Raw genomic sequence first — 16,393 nt, 5'->3', positions numbered from 1 at the left:
TTAACCACTTGGCCACGTGCCAACACAAGATGGGTGAAGAATACAGCATGATATCGATCAGTTGCAGATATGGGCTGAGAAATGGCTGTTGGAGCTTAACCCAGATAAATGTGAGGTGTTGCACCTGTCGAGCAAACGCAGAGACAGTACACTGTTAAGAGCAAGGTCCATAAGTGATTCTGAGCAGAGTGATCTTGGGATTCAAGTTCATAACTCCTTGAAAGCGTCGACACAGGTCGATAAGGTGGTTAAGAAGGCTTATGGAACACTTATTAGTCAATGCATTGGGTTCAAATGCCAGGAGGTTATGTTGCAACTTTATAAAATTCTGGCTAGGCCGCATCTGGAGTATTGCATATAGTTTTGGTCACTAATGGGGTTAAGTTGAGGTTTACCAAGATGCTGACTAGTTTAAAGAACATGTGCCATCACAAGAGGCTGAATAAATTTGAGTTGTTTTCTCTGGAGCGTTGGCGGTTGAGGGGTGAGCTGATAGAGATTTAGAAGATTACGAGAAGCATAGAGAGGACAGAGTATCTATTTCCTAGGGTTGAAATGTTTAATACCAGGAGGGCATTTATTGAAAGTGAGAGGGTAGGTTCAAGGGGGACATGAGGGGTAAGTTTTGTACTCAGAGAATCGTGGATGCCTGGAATGTGCTACCTGGCATGGTGGTAAAGGCAAATACATTGGAGGTTTTGAAGAGATGTTTAGATAGACACAGGGATGTGAGGAAGATGGAGGGATATGGGCATGGTGTAGGTAGGAGGGATTAGTGTTTGGGTGTTTCTGATTTACTTTTTAGCTGGCTCAGCACAACATTGTGGGGCAAATGACCTGTTCCTATGCTGTACACTTCAATATTTTATGTTCTGTAACAGTTTTCTCTCAGTGATTTTGCTGTAGTTTTACACTTGCCCTTAAGTGATTTGAGCGATTGATGATCATCCTTTTCTATGTATTTTTTTTTCTGGACTGCAGTTCATGAAGAACTAACATCCATGATGCTGAGATACCTCCTGGGATGTGCTGGAATATATCATCAGAGATGTAACCTGGGGTCATTGTGTGTTTTGGGTCTTTTTAATCAGACACACTCACTAAAGGGGTACACCTCTTGATTCATAGCCATCTGAAGGCTCACTCAACAGCCTCTGTGATGGCTCTGACAGCTCCTTTTGCAGCCACTGTAATGCTGAGGAGTAAGTAGGTTCCGCAAAGCGAGCTGGCACAAAGCCTCTCCACCCCACCTTTATAGGCTCACATCATGTTCTCCACCCCTGTCTCTGGCACTACTCTACCAGCTCCTGGTTTTTGGTTTTCTTATGCTGAAATGCCTCCTTCATCCAGTCTTCCCTGTGTGTTCTACCATGACCACCTGCTTCAAGGTTTCTGATAGAATGACCATTTCCGGCCTCAGTGATGATGAGGTGATAAAGTCAGGGAACATTAATTGCTGGCCAAGTTCGACTTTCAGTTGCTTGTCATATGCAGTGTCAAGCAAGCCTGCTGGTGATCTGGGCTAAGTCTGAGGTTGGTCTCCAGTTTTGACAAAGACCATGGGTAGTGGAGGTATTTTCTGCTGTTGATGGCCAAGGAGATATTTTCCGTCATTGCCTTCAGCATCTGCTCATAGTGCCATCAAAGACTAGCTCTGTTCACACTGTTTTTTCTGTTTTCCTGTTTTGCATGCCATAAAGTTGGACGTCAGGACCAAACCATGAAATTGTATTATCTTTGCTTTAAGAAGTCATCATCTTGGTTGTTGCCATTTAGGAACTTGTTTGTTTTTCAAATGGCTTGTCACTAGCTATGTCTACCATGGAAATAAGGGAGAATGGGAGGGATTGCAGAAAATAGGGGGGAGAAAAGAGCAATGACATTTGGCTCTTCTTGAGAGACTCCTACTCCCCCAACTATACAGTAATCTAATGGCCCCTATTGATCACAACGATTTATTGGTCCACATGTTAAGGGAACTGTGCACTACAGTTATGTGGTCATAAATACCTTCATCTTCACAGAGGACTGCTCTCATCAGTTTTTTTAATCTAATCAAAATTTTATGAGAATAAGTTTTGAACATTAAGATGGTACAGTATCCTAATTCAGAAGGAGATAGCCATTTTAATGTACATATGATTTCTTTATGTTCTATCGCTGAGCAGCAGTGAACCATCTGATTGGCCTATCAGAGTTCTCTTTGGGAACTAGTTGACTCGATCAGCATCTCTGATCTGGCTGTTGTTTGTGGTTGCACTTAATAAAAAAAAATCATAGTTCATTGCTTTCAGCAGAATGTATTCCTTTCTTTATCATGCGTCACTTGCAAAGGTTGTACATCATGACCTTGAGATTTTGTTTCTATTGTAACCAAAATAAGCTAGAGGTCCATTGATAATACCTGCCAAAAATATGACAGACATGATGCCCAGAAGTTCCTGATTCTGTCTCCTGATTGGTGAGACAGAAATGGGCACAAACATTTAAAGAATAGCATAATTTCCTTTTTATACATAGTTTGCACATAGAACACAGGCACATTTCCTTTAAGTCAGATGACCTAATGTTGCAGCCTTGTGTTCAACTTAAATGTTTAAGAGGAGAATTTGTGCATCAAGACCAACACACACAAAACTCTGAAGGAACTCAGCAGCTCAGGTGCATCTATCAAAAGCAATAAACAGTCATCATTTGAGGTTGACGCCTTTCATCAGGACTGGAGAAGAAGGGGGTAGAAGCCCGAAATAGGTCTGATCTTCCTCTCCCTTCCGTACTAGTCTTGATGCAGTTTCTTGACCTGAAATGTTGCCCGTTTATTCTTCCCTGTTGATGGTTCCTGAGCTGTTGATTTCCTCCAGCATTTTGTGGAACTTGCTCTTGATTTCTAGCATCTGCCGAATCTCTTGTGCCTAAAGTTATGGAATTAATTTTCACACTAAGTAGTACTTCATTTTTTTACAAACTCATTTCACTTTAGAAGCAGATAATTAAAAGTGACACAACATTTAATAATATCAAATTTGTGTTTCAGGACAGAACTGTGGTGATACATTACATGGACCAAATGGAACAATAGATAGCCCAGGCTTTCCATATGGGTATCCAAATTATGCCAACTGTACATGGACAATCATCACTGAAGAGCGAAATAGAATACAACTGGCATTTCAGTCATTTGCCTTGGAGGAGGACTTCGATGTACTGTCAGTTTATGATGGTCAATTGCAACAGGAAAACCTAAGAACAAGGTACTTTGTTCACACATTGTGGCTAACTTTAATTAATCAAACCTGTTTATCCTTGTTTATCCCAGTTTTTCAAAACTGCAATTATTTTAGAAAATTAGATAGCAATAGTCTATTGATGTTTTGTCAAGTTAAAATTATTATTTTGTGAGACCATAACTTAAAATGCTCATACATTTATTTCTACCATACTGAAAATTAATAATATTAGAAAAATGAAATATGTTTCATAAATTCAGTGCTCTGTAAGAGAGTAGAGTTGACACATCAGATGCACAGCCAGTGATTCTTAAAGATGTCAGCCAGATTTGTAGTAAGGTGTTTCGTTCCTTTCTACAAGTTATCATTCTGCCATCTCAGGTTGAGATTGACAAAGTTGAACTGTGCTTTGGTTGATGTGTAGCTTTAATAAAGGATCATCCTTTCTAATCAGGAACCTATTAAACTCCACTTTAACTATACCCAATGACTTGGCCTCCACAACTGTCTGTGGCAATGAATTCCACAGACTCACTGTCAAAAGAAATACCTGCACATCTCTGTTCTAGAGGGACAACCTTCTATTTTGAGTTTGTGTCTTCTGGTCCCACTATTGGAAACATCTTCTCCTCATTCACCCTCCTCATTTCAATTTCTTAAACGTTTCCATACAACAAAACTAGGACCTCACTTTGGATGTAAAATCTTTTTTTTTGCCTTTCTATTTAATGTAAGTACTAGCGTGCTTTGCCACTGTGCTTCATCATGTCCCTGCACTAAACGTGAGCATGTTTCTTCCATTGCATTTGAGTCACAGTCGCGACATCTGGGTGGATCAACTTTATGGCATTACTTTAAGGTGTTAGGTCTTTGGAGATGCGTCAGACTGACTCAGAATCAGATTTACTATCTCTGACATATGTTGTGAAATACGTTAACTTTATGGCAGCAGCACAAGAAGTACAAGATAAATAAACATAGAAGGAGAAGAAGTGAGTGTGTGTGTGTGTGTAAATGTCTGTGAAATAGTTGAGTAGTGCAAAATAACTGAAGTAAAACAGTAATGAGGCGGTGCTCATAGGTTTAATGTCCACTTAGAAATTGAATAGTAGAGGGGAAGAAGCTGTTCCTGAGTGTGCGCCTTCAGGCTTCTTTCTGTGCTTCCTACCCGATGGCAGCAGTGTGAAGAGGGCATGTTCTGGGTGGTGGGAATCCTTAATGATGGATGCTGCCTTCCGAAGGCACCGCTCACTGAAGGTGTCCCGGATGCTACCGAGGCTGGTGTCCAGGATAGAACTGACAGATTTTACAAGTTTCTGCAAGTTATTTTAATCTTGCGCAGTAGCCAACTACACCCCCCCCCCAATCCTCCCCATACCAGACGGTGATGTAGCCAGTCAGAATGCTCTCCATGGTACATTTGTAGAGATTTCTGATTGTCAATCTCCTCAAACTGCTAATGAAATAGAGCCACTGCTTAGCCTTCTTTATAGCTGCATCAATATATTGTGTACAGGTTAGGTCCTCAGAGATATTGACACCCAGGAACTTGAAATTGCTCACTCTTTTTACTTCTGATCCCTCAATGAGGATTGGTTTGTGTTCCCTCATGGTACCCTTCCTGAAGTCCACAATCAGTTCATTGGTCTTGCTGACGTTGAGTGCAAGGTTGTTGCTTTGACACCACCCAACTTACTGGTGTATCTCACTCCTGTACGCCCTTTCGTCACCATCTGAAATTATGCCCACAAGGTTTGTATCATCAGCAAATTTATAGTTGTCATTTTGAGCTGTGCCTAGCCACACTGTCACGGGTGTTGAGAGAGTAGAAGAGAGGGCTAAGCACTTATCCCTGTGGAGCACCAGTGTTAGTTGCCAGCAAAGTGGAGATGTTATTTCCAATTCACACAGATTGTGGTCTTTCAGTTAGGACTTTGAGGATACAGATGATGAAGGTACAGTCACCTCAGTTCTGTAGCTTTTCATTCAGGGCTTTAGGAAAGGTGGTATTAAATGCTAACCAATTGTCAATAGCCAGCACCCTGACTTAGGTATTTTCATTGTCCGGGTGATCCAAACCTGTGTGGAGAACCATTGAGATCACGTGTATTGTATACCTATTGTGCTGATGGGCAAATTGCAATGGGTCTAGGTCCTGCCTGAGACAGCCGTTGATTCTATCCAGGACTAACTTCTCAAAGCATTTCATCATCATAAATGTGAGTGCTCCTGGACGATAATCATTGAGGCAGCTCACGCTGCTCTTCTTGGGCACTGGTATAATTGTTGCCCTTTTGAAACAGTTGGGAACTTCCATCTGCAGCAGTAGAGATTGAAAATGTCTTTGAATCCTCTTGCCAGATCAGAGACTTATCAGATACTCCTGTTTGTCTTCAGCTTCCAAGTCAGAGATCACATGGTCATTAGATGCTGCAGGGATCCTCATAGCTATAGTTTTATTTTCTCTTTTAAAGTGAGTATAAAAGATGTTCAGCTCTCCCAGTAGTGAAGCATCACTGCCCCTGATGATGTTGAGTTTTGTTTTGTGGGAAATAATGATTTGCAAACCCTGCCAAATTTGATGTGCATCCGCTGTCGCTTCTAACCTCTCCTGGAATTATTTCCTGGCACTTGAAAGTGCCCTATGCAAGTCATACCTAGTTTTTTTTTAATACAAACCTGGATCACCAGACTTAAATGCCACAGTTCTAGTACTCAGCAGCTTATGAACCTCCTGGTTCATCCACAGCTTTTGGTTCAGGAATGTGCAGTAAGTTGTCATAGGCACACACTCATCCACACAAGTTTTAATGAAGTCAATGACAACTGTGGCATACTCATCCAGGCTTGAAGATGACTCTCTGAACACAGTCCAGTACATTGATTCAAAGCAGTCCTCTAGGTACTCCTGTGTCTCCTTGGTCCATACCTTCTCACTGCTGATGCTGCAGTCTTCAGTCTCTGCCTATACTCAAGCAGTAGAAGTCGAGCCAGGAGATCAGACTTACAAAAGTGTGAGCATGGGATAGCATGGTAGGTACTCTAGAACACAGTGTAATAGTGGTCCAGTTATTTCCTCTAGTACTACGGGTGATTTGTTGACAATAATTACTTGGTGACTTTATCAAGTTAGCCTGGTTAAAATCCCCAGAATAATGAGGAAGGCATCAGAATGTGTTGGTTCATGCCTGTCTGTTGAGTGCCTGTCCAACATTACCCTGAGGTGGAATGAACACTACTAGCAAAATGGTTGCTGAAGTCTCCCATGGCAGATAAAATGGCTAGCAGTTAATTGCGAAGTGTTCCAGGTCTGGTGAGCAATATTGGGAAGTCACCAACATATTGGCACATTACAAGGAGAATGGGTTCCATGGTTTTCTTTGTTTTGTGTCTGTCAGAGGAGATGACGAATCTCAGGGTTGTGTACTGAATAAATGCTTCAATAATAAATGTACTTTGAAACATTGAATCTCAAATCTTGGAGGTAGATGTACTTTTGCCAGGTGTCAGACCCCGATGGTGTAATGGGCTGGGTCCTGAAAACCTTGACCAAAGAACTGACCTTCACTGCTGTTATGAGGTTTCCACCAGCTTTAAATGAGTAGCAGAAAGATAGCAGAAAGGTTCCCAAGAAGAGTATGGTGTGCTGGATTAATAATTATGAGCCAGTAGCAATTCATCTGTTGTGATGAATTGCTCAGAGAGTTGGTCAAGGCCAGAACTAATGCCTGTCTGAGCCAGAATCTGTACCTACCACCACAACAGGTCTACAGTGGATGAAATCTCATTGGTTTGCCATTCAGTTTTGGAGCACTTTGATGTATTACCTACATCAGGCTGTGGTTTAGTGATTATAGCTCAGAAGTCAACATGATCATTCCCTTAGTACTATTCAACACGCTTCAACAACCTTGACTTTTGGACATCTCTCCGCAACCCCATCCTTGACTTCTTCATTGGGAGACTGTGGTTCGGTAATAACATCTCCTCACTGAAAATCAATAAAAGTGCACCTTAAGGATATATGCCTAAGCCCAGTGTTCAACTCTTTCTACATTCATGACTGTGTGACTATGAGAATGTGAAGAGGGTAAGGGGTATGTGTAGAGGGGGTAGGCGAGGGGTAAGTGTAGCAAAATATGTAGACAGGACAAGAGAGAGGTACGTCATTGGGGAAGTAAGGAGAGGTAGATAAAATAAGGTGCCAGGCCAGACATGGAGACCACAAGGAAAAGGGAACCTGTAACCACAAGACAATGTGTTTGGCAAAGTATTTTGAGCTATACCTATTTCAAGTGTTTCAAAGTGCGCCTGTATTAATTCCAAGTATTGCGCTTGAATCTTTGCTAACTCTGAGTATTTTGCGTGCTTAGCTATGCAATAGCCAATCAATTGATGAATTTGAATCGGTAACCATATTTGCGAATGTAGTACCCTGCTTTTGGGTATAAGTATGACCTTTGTAAACCGACAAATTGGGAGTTGGCTACCGTACGCCTGAAGTGCGTGGGGGCTACGAACTCCTCTCTGAATAAAAGCTGCTTCAGAGGTAATTTTGTGTCTCTGGTGTTTTTCCTCAACTGAGCAGGTAACAGTTACAGGTTGACAATGATCACTGCTAGGCACAGCTCAGACACCATATATAAATTTGCAGGTAACACCAGTGTTGTTGGCAGAATCTCAGAAGGCATCTAGGAGGTGTACAGAAGTGCAATAGGCTGGCTTGTTGAGTGGTGTGACAACCACCATTTAACATGCAAATTTCCTATGATTACGTTTGTTCATAAAATAAAAACAGGGTGCACAGGGGAAGAATTACTTTTTTTGTTGTTTTATTTGGTTTGGCTTTAAATAATTGGGCGACACAGTAGCGCAGTGGTTAGCACACTGCTTTACAGTGCAGGTGACCCCGGTTCAATTCCTTTCACTACCTGTAAGGAATTTGGATGTTTTCCCCTTGACTGCATGGGTTTCCTTTCACAGTCCAAAGATGTACCAGTTGGTTGGTTAATTGGTCATTGTGAATTGTCCCATGATTCAGCTAGGATTAAACTGGGGACTGTAGGCAGTGTGGTTCAAAGGGCCGGGAGGGGGCAGACCTGTTCCATGCTATAAATATATAAATAAATTCCCTTTTTGCTTTCAATTTGACCTCATTGAAAAATTGACAGTATACTTGGATTCTTGTTTGTCAGCCGTATTGGATTTTTATGTGTTCCAAATGAATCAACTTAAAAATTTTAAAGATTACATGTTTCTGTAGAATTAGATGGCCAGAAGCTTTAATTTTCAGACTTGAAAATGAACAAGCACATAGAGCTTGCTTCTGATTATATCTACCTTGTGCCAAGTTGCAAGGGGCCGCAGACAGTGGAATTTGGAGTAAAAATAAATTACTAATTGGAAAAATTAACCCTTAACTGGACACAATTTGCAATGCCATTTCCTAATGTACAGTAGCGTAGCAGCTAATGCAAAGCTTATACAATGCCATCTGAAAGATTGGGTTTCAATCCTATCACAAAGGAGTCTGTGCATTCTCCCTGTGACTATATGGCTTTCTTCTGGGCACTCTGCTTTTCTCCCACATTCCAAACCAAAGACATAGAGTTCGGGTTCGTGTTTTGTGGCCATGCAGGGAGCATGGTGATACCTGCGGGCAGCCCAACACAATCCTCGCTGATTTGTTTTACTGCAAATGGAGCATTTCACTGTACTTTTTGATGTTCAAATCAAGCTAATAAACCTAATCTTTGTAGGATGTCACACAATGCATTTATTCTGGCCTGCTGCTTTCATTCTCATTTTAAAATATCTACAAAGTTATGAGTAGAAAGATGCTACTTGCTTAAGGCAGGTTAAACAGCATCCATGAAAGAGGATGCAGTGGACATTTTGAGTCCAGAACCCTTTATCACTTTTGGGTCTCTAATCCTGAGACCTCTTGTGGTGAACTACATATACCTGTCTGGACACGCCCCCTGCTGACAGCTCCTGTGGCTCCTCCCACAGACCCCTGCTGACAACTCCTGTGGCTCCTCCCACAGACCCCTGCTGACAGCTCCTGTGGCTCCTCCCACAGACCCCTGCTGACTCCTCCTGTGGCTCCTCCCACAGACCCCTGCTGACAGCTCCTGTGGCTCCTCCCACAGACCCACTGCTCCTGTGGCTCCTCCCACAGACCCCTGCTGACTGCTCCTGTGGCTCCTCCCACAGACCCCTGCTGACAGATCCTGTGGCTCCTCCCACAGACCCCTGCTGACTGCTCCTGTGGCTCCTCCCACAGACCCCTGCTGACTGCTCCTGTGGCTCCTCCCACAGACCCCTGCTGACAGCTCCTGTGGCTCCTCCCACAGACCCCTGCTGACTCCTCCCACAGACCCCTGCTGACAGCTCCTGTGGCTCCTCCCACAGACCCCTGCTGACAGCTCCTGTGGCTCCTCCCACAGACCCCTGCTGACTGCTCCTGTGGCTCCTCCCACAGACCCCTGCTGACTGCTCCTGTGGCTCCTCCCACAGACCCCTGCTGACTGCTCCTGTGGCTCCTCCCACAGACCCCTGCTGACAGCTCCTGTGGCTCCTCCCACAGACCCCTGCTGACAGCTCCTGTGGCTCCTCCCACAGACCCCTGCTGACAGCTCCTGTGGCTCCTCCCACAGACCCCCTGCTGACAGCTCCTGTGGCTCCTCCCACAGACCCCCTGCTGACAGCTCCTGTGGCTCCTCCCACAGACCCCCTGCTGACAGCTCCTGTGGCTCCTCCCACAGACCCCTGCTGACTGCTCCTGTGGCTCCTCCCACAGACCCCTGCTGACAGCTCCTGTGGCTCCTCCCACAGACCCCTGCTGACTGCTCCTGTGGCTCCTCCCACAGACCCCTGCTGACTGCTCCTGTGGCTCCTCCCACAGACCCCTGCTGACAGCTCCTGTGGCTCCTCCCACAGACCCCTGCTGACAGCTCCTGTGGCTCCTCCCACAGACCCCTGCTGACAGCTCCTGTGGCTCCTCCCACAGACCCCCTGCTGACAGCTCCTGTGGCTCCTCCCACAGACCCCCTGCTGACAGCTCCTGTGGCTCCTCCCACAGACCCCCTGCTGACAGCTCCTGTGGCTCCTCCCACAGACCCCTGCTGACTGCTCCTGTGGCTCCTCCCACAGACCCCTGCTGACAGCTCCTGTGGCTCCTCCCACAGACCCCTGCTGACTGCTCCTGTGGCTCCTCCCACAGACCCCTGCTGACTGCTCCTGTGGCTCCTCCCACAGACCCCTGCTGACAGCTCCTGTGGCTCCTCCCACAGACCCCTGCTGACTCCTCCCACAGACCCCTGCTGACAGCTCCTGTGGCTCCTCCCACAGACCCCTGCTGACAGCTCCTGTGGCTCCTCCCACAGACCCCTGCTGACTGCTCCTGTGGCTCCTCCCACAGACCCCTGCTGACTGCTCCTGTGGCTCCTCCCACAGACCCCTGCTGACTGCTCCTGTGGCTCCTCCCACAGACCCCTGCTGACAGCTCCTGTGGCTCCTCCCACAGACCCCTGCTGACTGCTCCTGTGGCTCCTCCCACAGACCCACTGCTCCTGTGGCTCCTCCCACAGACCCCTGCTGACAGCTCCTGTGGCTCCTCCCACAGACCCCTGCTGACAGCTCCTGTGGCTCCTCCCACAGACCCCTGCTGACTGCTCCTGTGGCTCCTCCCACAGACCCCTGCTGACTGCTCCTGTGACTCCTCCCACAGACCCCGGTATAAAGGCGATTGAGGCCTGAGCCCGGCTCAGTCTCCAGGATGTAGTGTTGTTCATTCTTCCAGTCAATAAAAGCCGATATCTCGCCTTCACGTCTCAGAGAGAGTTATTGATGGTGCATCACCTCTCTAACCCTACGATCACTGATTGCTCAGCTTCCCAGTCAACAATTATCTTCCCCACCCCAAAATTCTGGTATCTTCCTAGTTTGGGAAATTAAACAACTTGCATTGAGTTGGAAAAAATAGATGGAGGAATTATTTTTAAAAACTGTAATCAGAATGAAATAAAAGTAACTGTGAGGCTGCTGAGTTGGTTCACTGGATTTTGAGTTGCCTCGGTTTTTATGGTCCAGTGAATTGCTGAAACATCTCACTGAAGCAGACAATATTTATTCTGAAAAAGCTTTTCTAACCTCACCAGGGATGAGATCATTAGCCTTTGTGTTTAGCAAGCTGTCACTCATTTTGGCATTGTGGTTCAATGATTACTAACATGTCAAGAAAGCTGCAGAGTATGATTTAGGTGAATGGCAAGGCATAAATTAAGAGCTACAAGTGTAATGTAGCTGCTGGTTGGCACGAATACACACGTTTACGAAACTTGCAAAAATAAATCTTAGTTTCTGTGGTGTTGTTTCCTTTCATGTGATTACTGGGTGAAGTTTCAGTGGTGCTGTTTTTTCTCAATGTAGTCAAATTGGTTCAAGTGATCAAGAGATTTTAAATAAACCTGACATAACAAGCAAACTAAAATCTCAAGATCAAGATTAGAGTTCATTTATCTTCTGTACTTTGAAAGATATAGTGAAATGTGGTTTTTATTTAGCATTAATAACCTACTCCCCACAGGACAACACAGAGCACACCAAGTACCAAAACAGTAACAGCTAAACGAGCTCTATTCCACACTCATGCACAGTCCTTTAACCCTGGACATGCTGCCTTCCACCCGCGGCCTCCAGCAGACTCAGAAACAGATTCAGGCCTGCAGACACTGTAGAGATGGTTAATAGTGTTATTCTCATTCCACTCAGTTAGCCTCCCCCACATGGGAGGGGTTTACATATTGTACAAGCAGTGTTATCAATACAGTTCAGTATCTAGCATGCTGACCTGCTGGTGTGTGTTCTGTACTCTCCCTCATTATCAAGCACAACAGCTCAACCCCAGCAAGTGTGAGGTGGTTCATTTTGGTAGGTCAAATATAATGGCAGAATATAGTATTAATGGTAAGACTCTTGGCAGTGTGGAAGATCAGAGGGTTCTTGGGGCCCGAGTCCAGAGGACACTGCTGTGGTTAAGAAGGCATACGGTGCATTGGCATTCATCAATTGTGGGACTGAGTTTAGGAACTGAGAGGTAATGTTACAGCTATATAGGATCCTGGTCAGACCCCACTTGGAGTACTGTGCTCAGTTCCGGTCACCTCAGTACAGGAAGAATGTGGAATCCATAGAAAGGATGCAGAGGAGATTTACAAGGATTGTAAATCCCTGGATTGGGGAGCATGCCTTATGAGAGTAGGTTGAATAAACTTGGCCTTTTCTCCTTGGAGCGACGGAAGATGGGAGGTGACCTGATAGAGGTGTATAAGATGATGAGAGGCATTAATCATGTGGATAGTAAGAGGCTTTTTCCCAAGGCTGAACTGGCTGCCACAAGAGGAGATAGGTTTAAGGTGCTTGGGAGTAGGTACAGAGGAGATGTCACGGTTAAGTATTTTTACGCAGAGAGTGTTGAGTGCATGGAATGGGCTGCCGGCGACTGTAGTGGAGGCGGATATGATCGGGTCTTTTAAGAGGCTGCTGGATAGGTACGTGGAGCTTAGAGAAATAGATGGATATGGGTAACCCCAGGTAATTTCTCAGGTAAGGATATGTTCGGCACAGCTCTGTGGGCTGAAGGGACTGTATTGTGTTGTAGGTTTTCTATGTTCCTATTAGGCTTCAATTTACCCAGCAAACTCAAATGTTCCTCACTCCTCCACTGTGCTCCTCCCAAAGATATGTTATAGGCAGGGCAAGTGCAATGATTGTGTTGAATGTTGGCAATTATTTTATAGATATGATTTTATGATTATAACTGTGCCTGCTTTTCACTGGCGCGTTCTGTGGGACTCCTTGGTTTCACTCTCCGTAGAGAGGGTCGAATCACGCAGATCTGAATTCACTGCCAGCCCACCCCACCTGCGCTAACTTCTTCCATTAATGGAAGGATTGTTGAATCAGTGCTCTGTACATAATAATCACTCAAAAACGCACACTGGACCGTGGGCAATAACTATATCCCCGGCAGGGAGCACTAAAGCCCTGACCTTGGTATCTCAGATGGCTTTTTGGATAGCACACTGCTGATAAATGATTTTAAATTGTTTCAACCTGTCATAAACGTAAAAATGCAGTTCAATACAGAATTAAATATTTAAAATTTATTTTATACCCACCTAAAATTCAGAAAAGAAATACAATTAAGTAAAATTGAAAAATCAGAAATTAGTTAAAAGCAATAATGCAGGATATAGTTAAAAACAATATTATAGGACAATAATATAGGATTTATAGGGTAAACTACTGAAAACACTGACCAGTGTACCCAGGTCGGTCCTATCATTCATGTTCAAGTGATCTGGTCAATTTGAAGGGCCATCATCATTTCTGAGGGATTGTCTTCTCTAGGGTGTTACCGTTCTAGAACTGCAAGACCTTACAGAGGAGAGTAATCACTGGGGTTTCCCTCCCCCCCCCCCGAGATTTACCGAGAGTATTGTATATGAAGGGCTTAAAGTATTGTTGAGGATCCCTACCACTTATCCAGCAATCTCTTTGACCAACTACTACGAGGATTGAAGTGCAGGAGCATCAGGACGAGGAATACCAGACAGGCTAACAGCTTATTCCCTCAGGCTGTGAGACTAATGAATACCCTGATACCCCTGAGGTCCCGTCACTAGGACAGCAAGCTGATTGCTTTTCACTGTACTGCTTGCTGTTTACCTGGGCTGTGCACTATATACACTTTGAATGTTATTTTATTAATTTATTTGAGGTAATATTTTGTTTTATGTGCTGTGTATGATAAGTTTTGAGGGCACACTGTGATGCATTTCATTTGGTTGTATGTATGTACAGTCAGATTACAATAAACTTGAACTTGTACTGCACATCCAGACCATCCTTTCAGAGCACTTTTACTCTTCTGCTGGACTGTGTTGTCAGTTCAGCAATGGAGTAGGTGATAGGTACAGTGCATCCCAGGCAAAGCCCTCTGGACCATTACAAGGAGCACCGCCACAAGAAAGCAGCATCCATATTGAAGGTCCCCACCTTCCAGACCTTGCTCTCTTCTCACTACTACCATTGTGTAGAGGTTGTAGGAGCCGTAGGTCCCATACCACCAGGTTGAGGAACAGGTATTACCTTACAATCTTAAACTTGTTACGTACCCCATAACTGGGTCACTTACCAGCAAAGATAGAGAGGTCCGTTGAAGTCTGATGGTACTATTTTTAACAGTATTTATTGATGAAATACACAAAAAATAATATCAATGCAAACATACAGATAATATACGTCGTCAATACTAAATCTAAAAGCGCGGGTATAATAATAATCAATAAGAAATAGCTCTGTTGTTGTCTAGGGGATAATGTATTGTCCGATGGAAAAATAAAAGTCACTCAAGTTCATTCAAGCTGCAGCTTTTGGTTGGAGAGAGAGAGATGGGGGTTTAGAACTTGCCCGGTTTTCCGTTTTATGATGTTGATCCTTCGAAATGGCGTCGGTGGTGATCTCTTCCTTAGCTAAGCCGCCTTCCGTGGTAGGGCCTTAATCCTGGGGCAACGGGAAAGGACACACTTGGGCCCTCCACCGGCTATCGCTATTAAACGCTGTCACGGAACTTCTAGCATTTCTCCTGGTGCGTCTCAAGGGTTGTTCCCCAGACCCTCTTTTATCCTGACTCACAGGGTCTCAGATGTCAATCAGGGTGGAATGATGTCATCCCCCAACCAGCCCACGTTGCCTGAGGGCTTCCATGAAGTACAGTACTCAATACACAATTCCGTCTCCAAAAGACAATGACCTGTTCCGTGGCTTTGTATCGCCGGCGCCAGGCATTCCAAACGTCTCTCTCTCATTTCCTGGGTCTCCTGACCTGACTTAATAGCGATCTTGCAAATCTCTAAAAGGAGTGGGGGGGGGGGGGGCACAGGCGTAACAAACTGTTATGGAGAACTTCATTTACCTCAGCAGTGAACTGACTCCACAACCTGCAGAGTCACGTTCAAGGACCCTACAACTAATGTTCTCAGCTTTGTCTGTAGATCTGTCTGTATACAAGTTGTATTCATTTGCACATTAGTTGTTTGTCAACCTTAATTTATTGATAGTTTTTCATAAATTCTATTATATTTCTTTATTTGCCTATAAATGCCTGTAAGAAGATAAACCTGAAGGTAGTATATGTTCATACACTGTACATGAATTAGATAATAAGTTTACTTTAACTTTGAATTAATATGATCACCATTTCAACTCCAACTTCAGCATCGCAGCATTGTGTTCAGAGTTGAGCTGAGTGTGAAATAGCTAGTGCTTCTCGATGGAGAAATTGGCTAAAGGCAAGAAAAGCTTCTAAATTTGCATATTATTGTCACATGAAGTACAGTGGATATCTTAGTCTTGCATGCCATTCATACAGGTCATTTTATCAGATCAGTATATGGAGGATATACACAGGAAAACAATGAAAGGATAATAAATGTACTGTAAGACTTTGTCCATTTATTTAGTGGATTCAGTACATTGGACTGGTTGAGTAAAAATTATTGCTTTTTATCCGTCTATTTTTAATGCAGTTCAAAACAAAAGAAATTGATCCCAAAACAGTTGTGGAGGTTAGTAAAACTCAACAAGTTGTTGGAAAGGAGCTCAATCACTCTCCTTGGTTTGTTTTTGTACTCGTGATAGAAAATCTTCCCTGAAGCAACAGGGTCTTTCCATCAACCCAGTAGCCTCACAGGCACTTATTTTCTTCATTCATTACTGCTTTTACTGATTTCAGTGGTTCAATTTAATATCAGAGAATGTATACAGGTTACCACCTGAAATTCTTACTCTTCGCAGACATCCACAAAAGCAGAACAGAGCCCCAAAGAATGCACAACAGAAAAATACTAGAACCCACAGCACCCCTCTCCCTCCTCCCACACAGAAGCAGCAGCAAAACATCAACCCTCGCCCCTTGTCCTACCCACTTATTTCAACAGCCAGCATCACTGCTCATCACCCACCGAGCACACAGTAACAAAGCCCACAAAGAGAGACAACGAATTGCAATCTAACAGTAACTATTATTCCCCTGGTAATTTGACATGCCATACACTCTCTCTCACTAACAAGGGACAGAGTGGTGTCATCCTTGCACA

The 16,393-nt window shown here is 44.2% G+C and overlaps 1 protein-coding gene across 1 annotated transcript in view; it reads left to right on the top strand.

Moving 5' to 3' along the window:
* Positions 1-16,393, top strand: part of LOC140719596 (CUB and sushi domain-containing protein 2-like) — an 831,737-nt gene that overhangs the window by 181,901 nt on the left and 633,443 nt on the right. The window contains exon 2 of the mRNA XM_073034301.1: positions 3,035-3,251. Coding sequence (XP_072890402.1) covers positions 3,035-3,251 — 217 coding nt within the window. The remainder of the gene's footprint in view (positions 1-3,034; positions 3,252-16,393) is intronic.

This window comes from Hemitrygon akajei, chromosome 32 (genome assembly GCF_048418815.1).
Source record: "Hemitrygon akajei chromosome 32, sHemAka1.3, whole genome shotgun sequence".
In the NCBI taxonomy this organism is placed as follows: Eukaryota; Metazoa; Chordata; class Chondrichthyes; order Myliobatiformes; family Dasyatidae; genus Hemitrygon; species Hemitrygon akajei.
The sequence above is the reverse complement of the archived record's forward strand: the minus strand, read 5'-3'. Positions and strand labels throughout refer to the sequence as shown.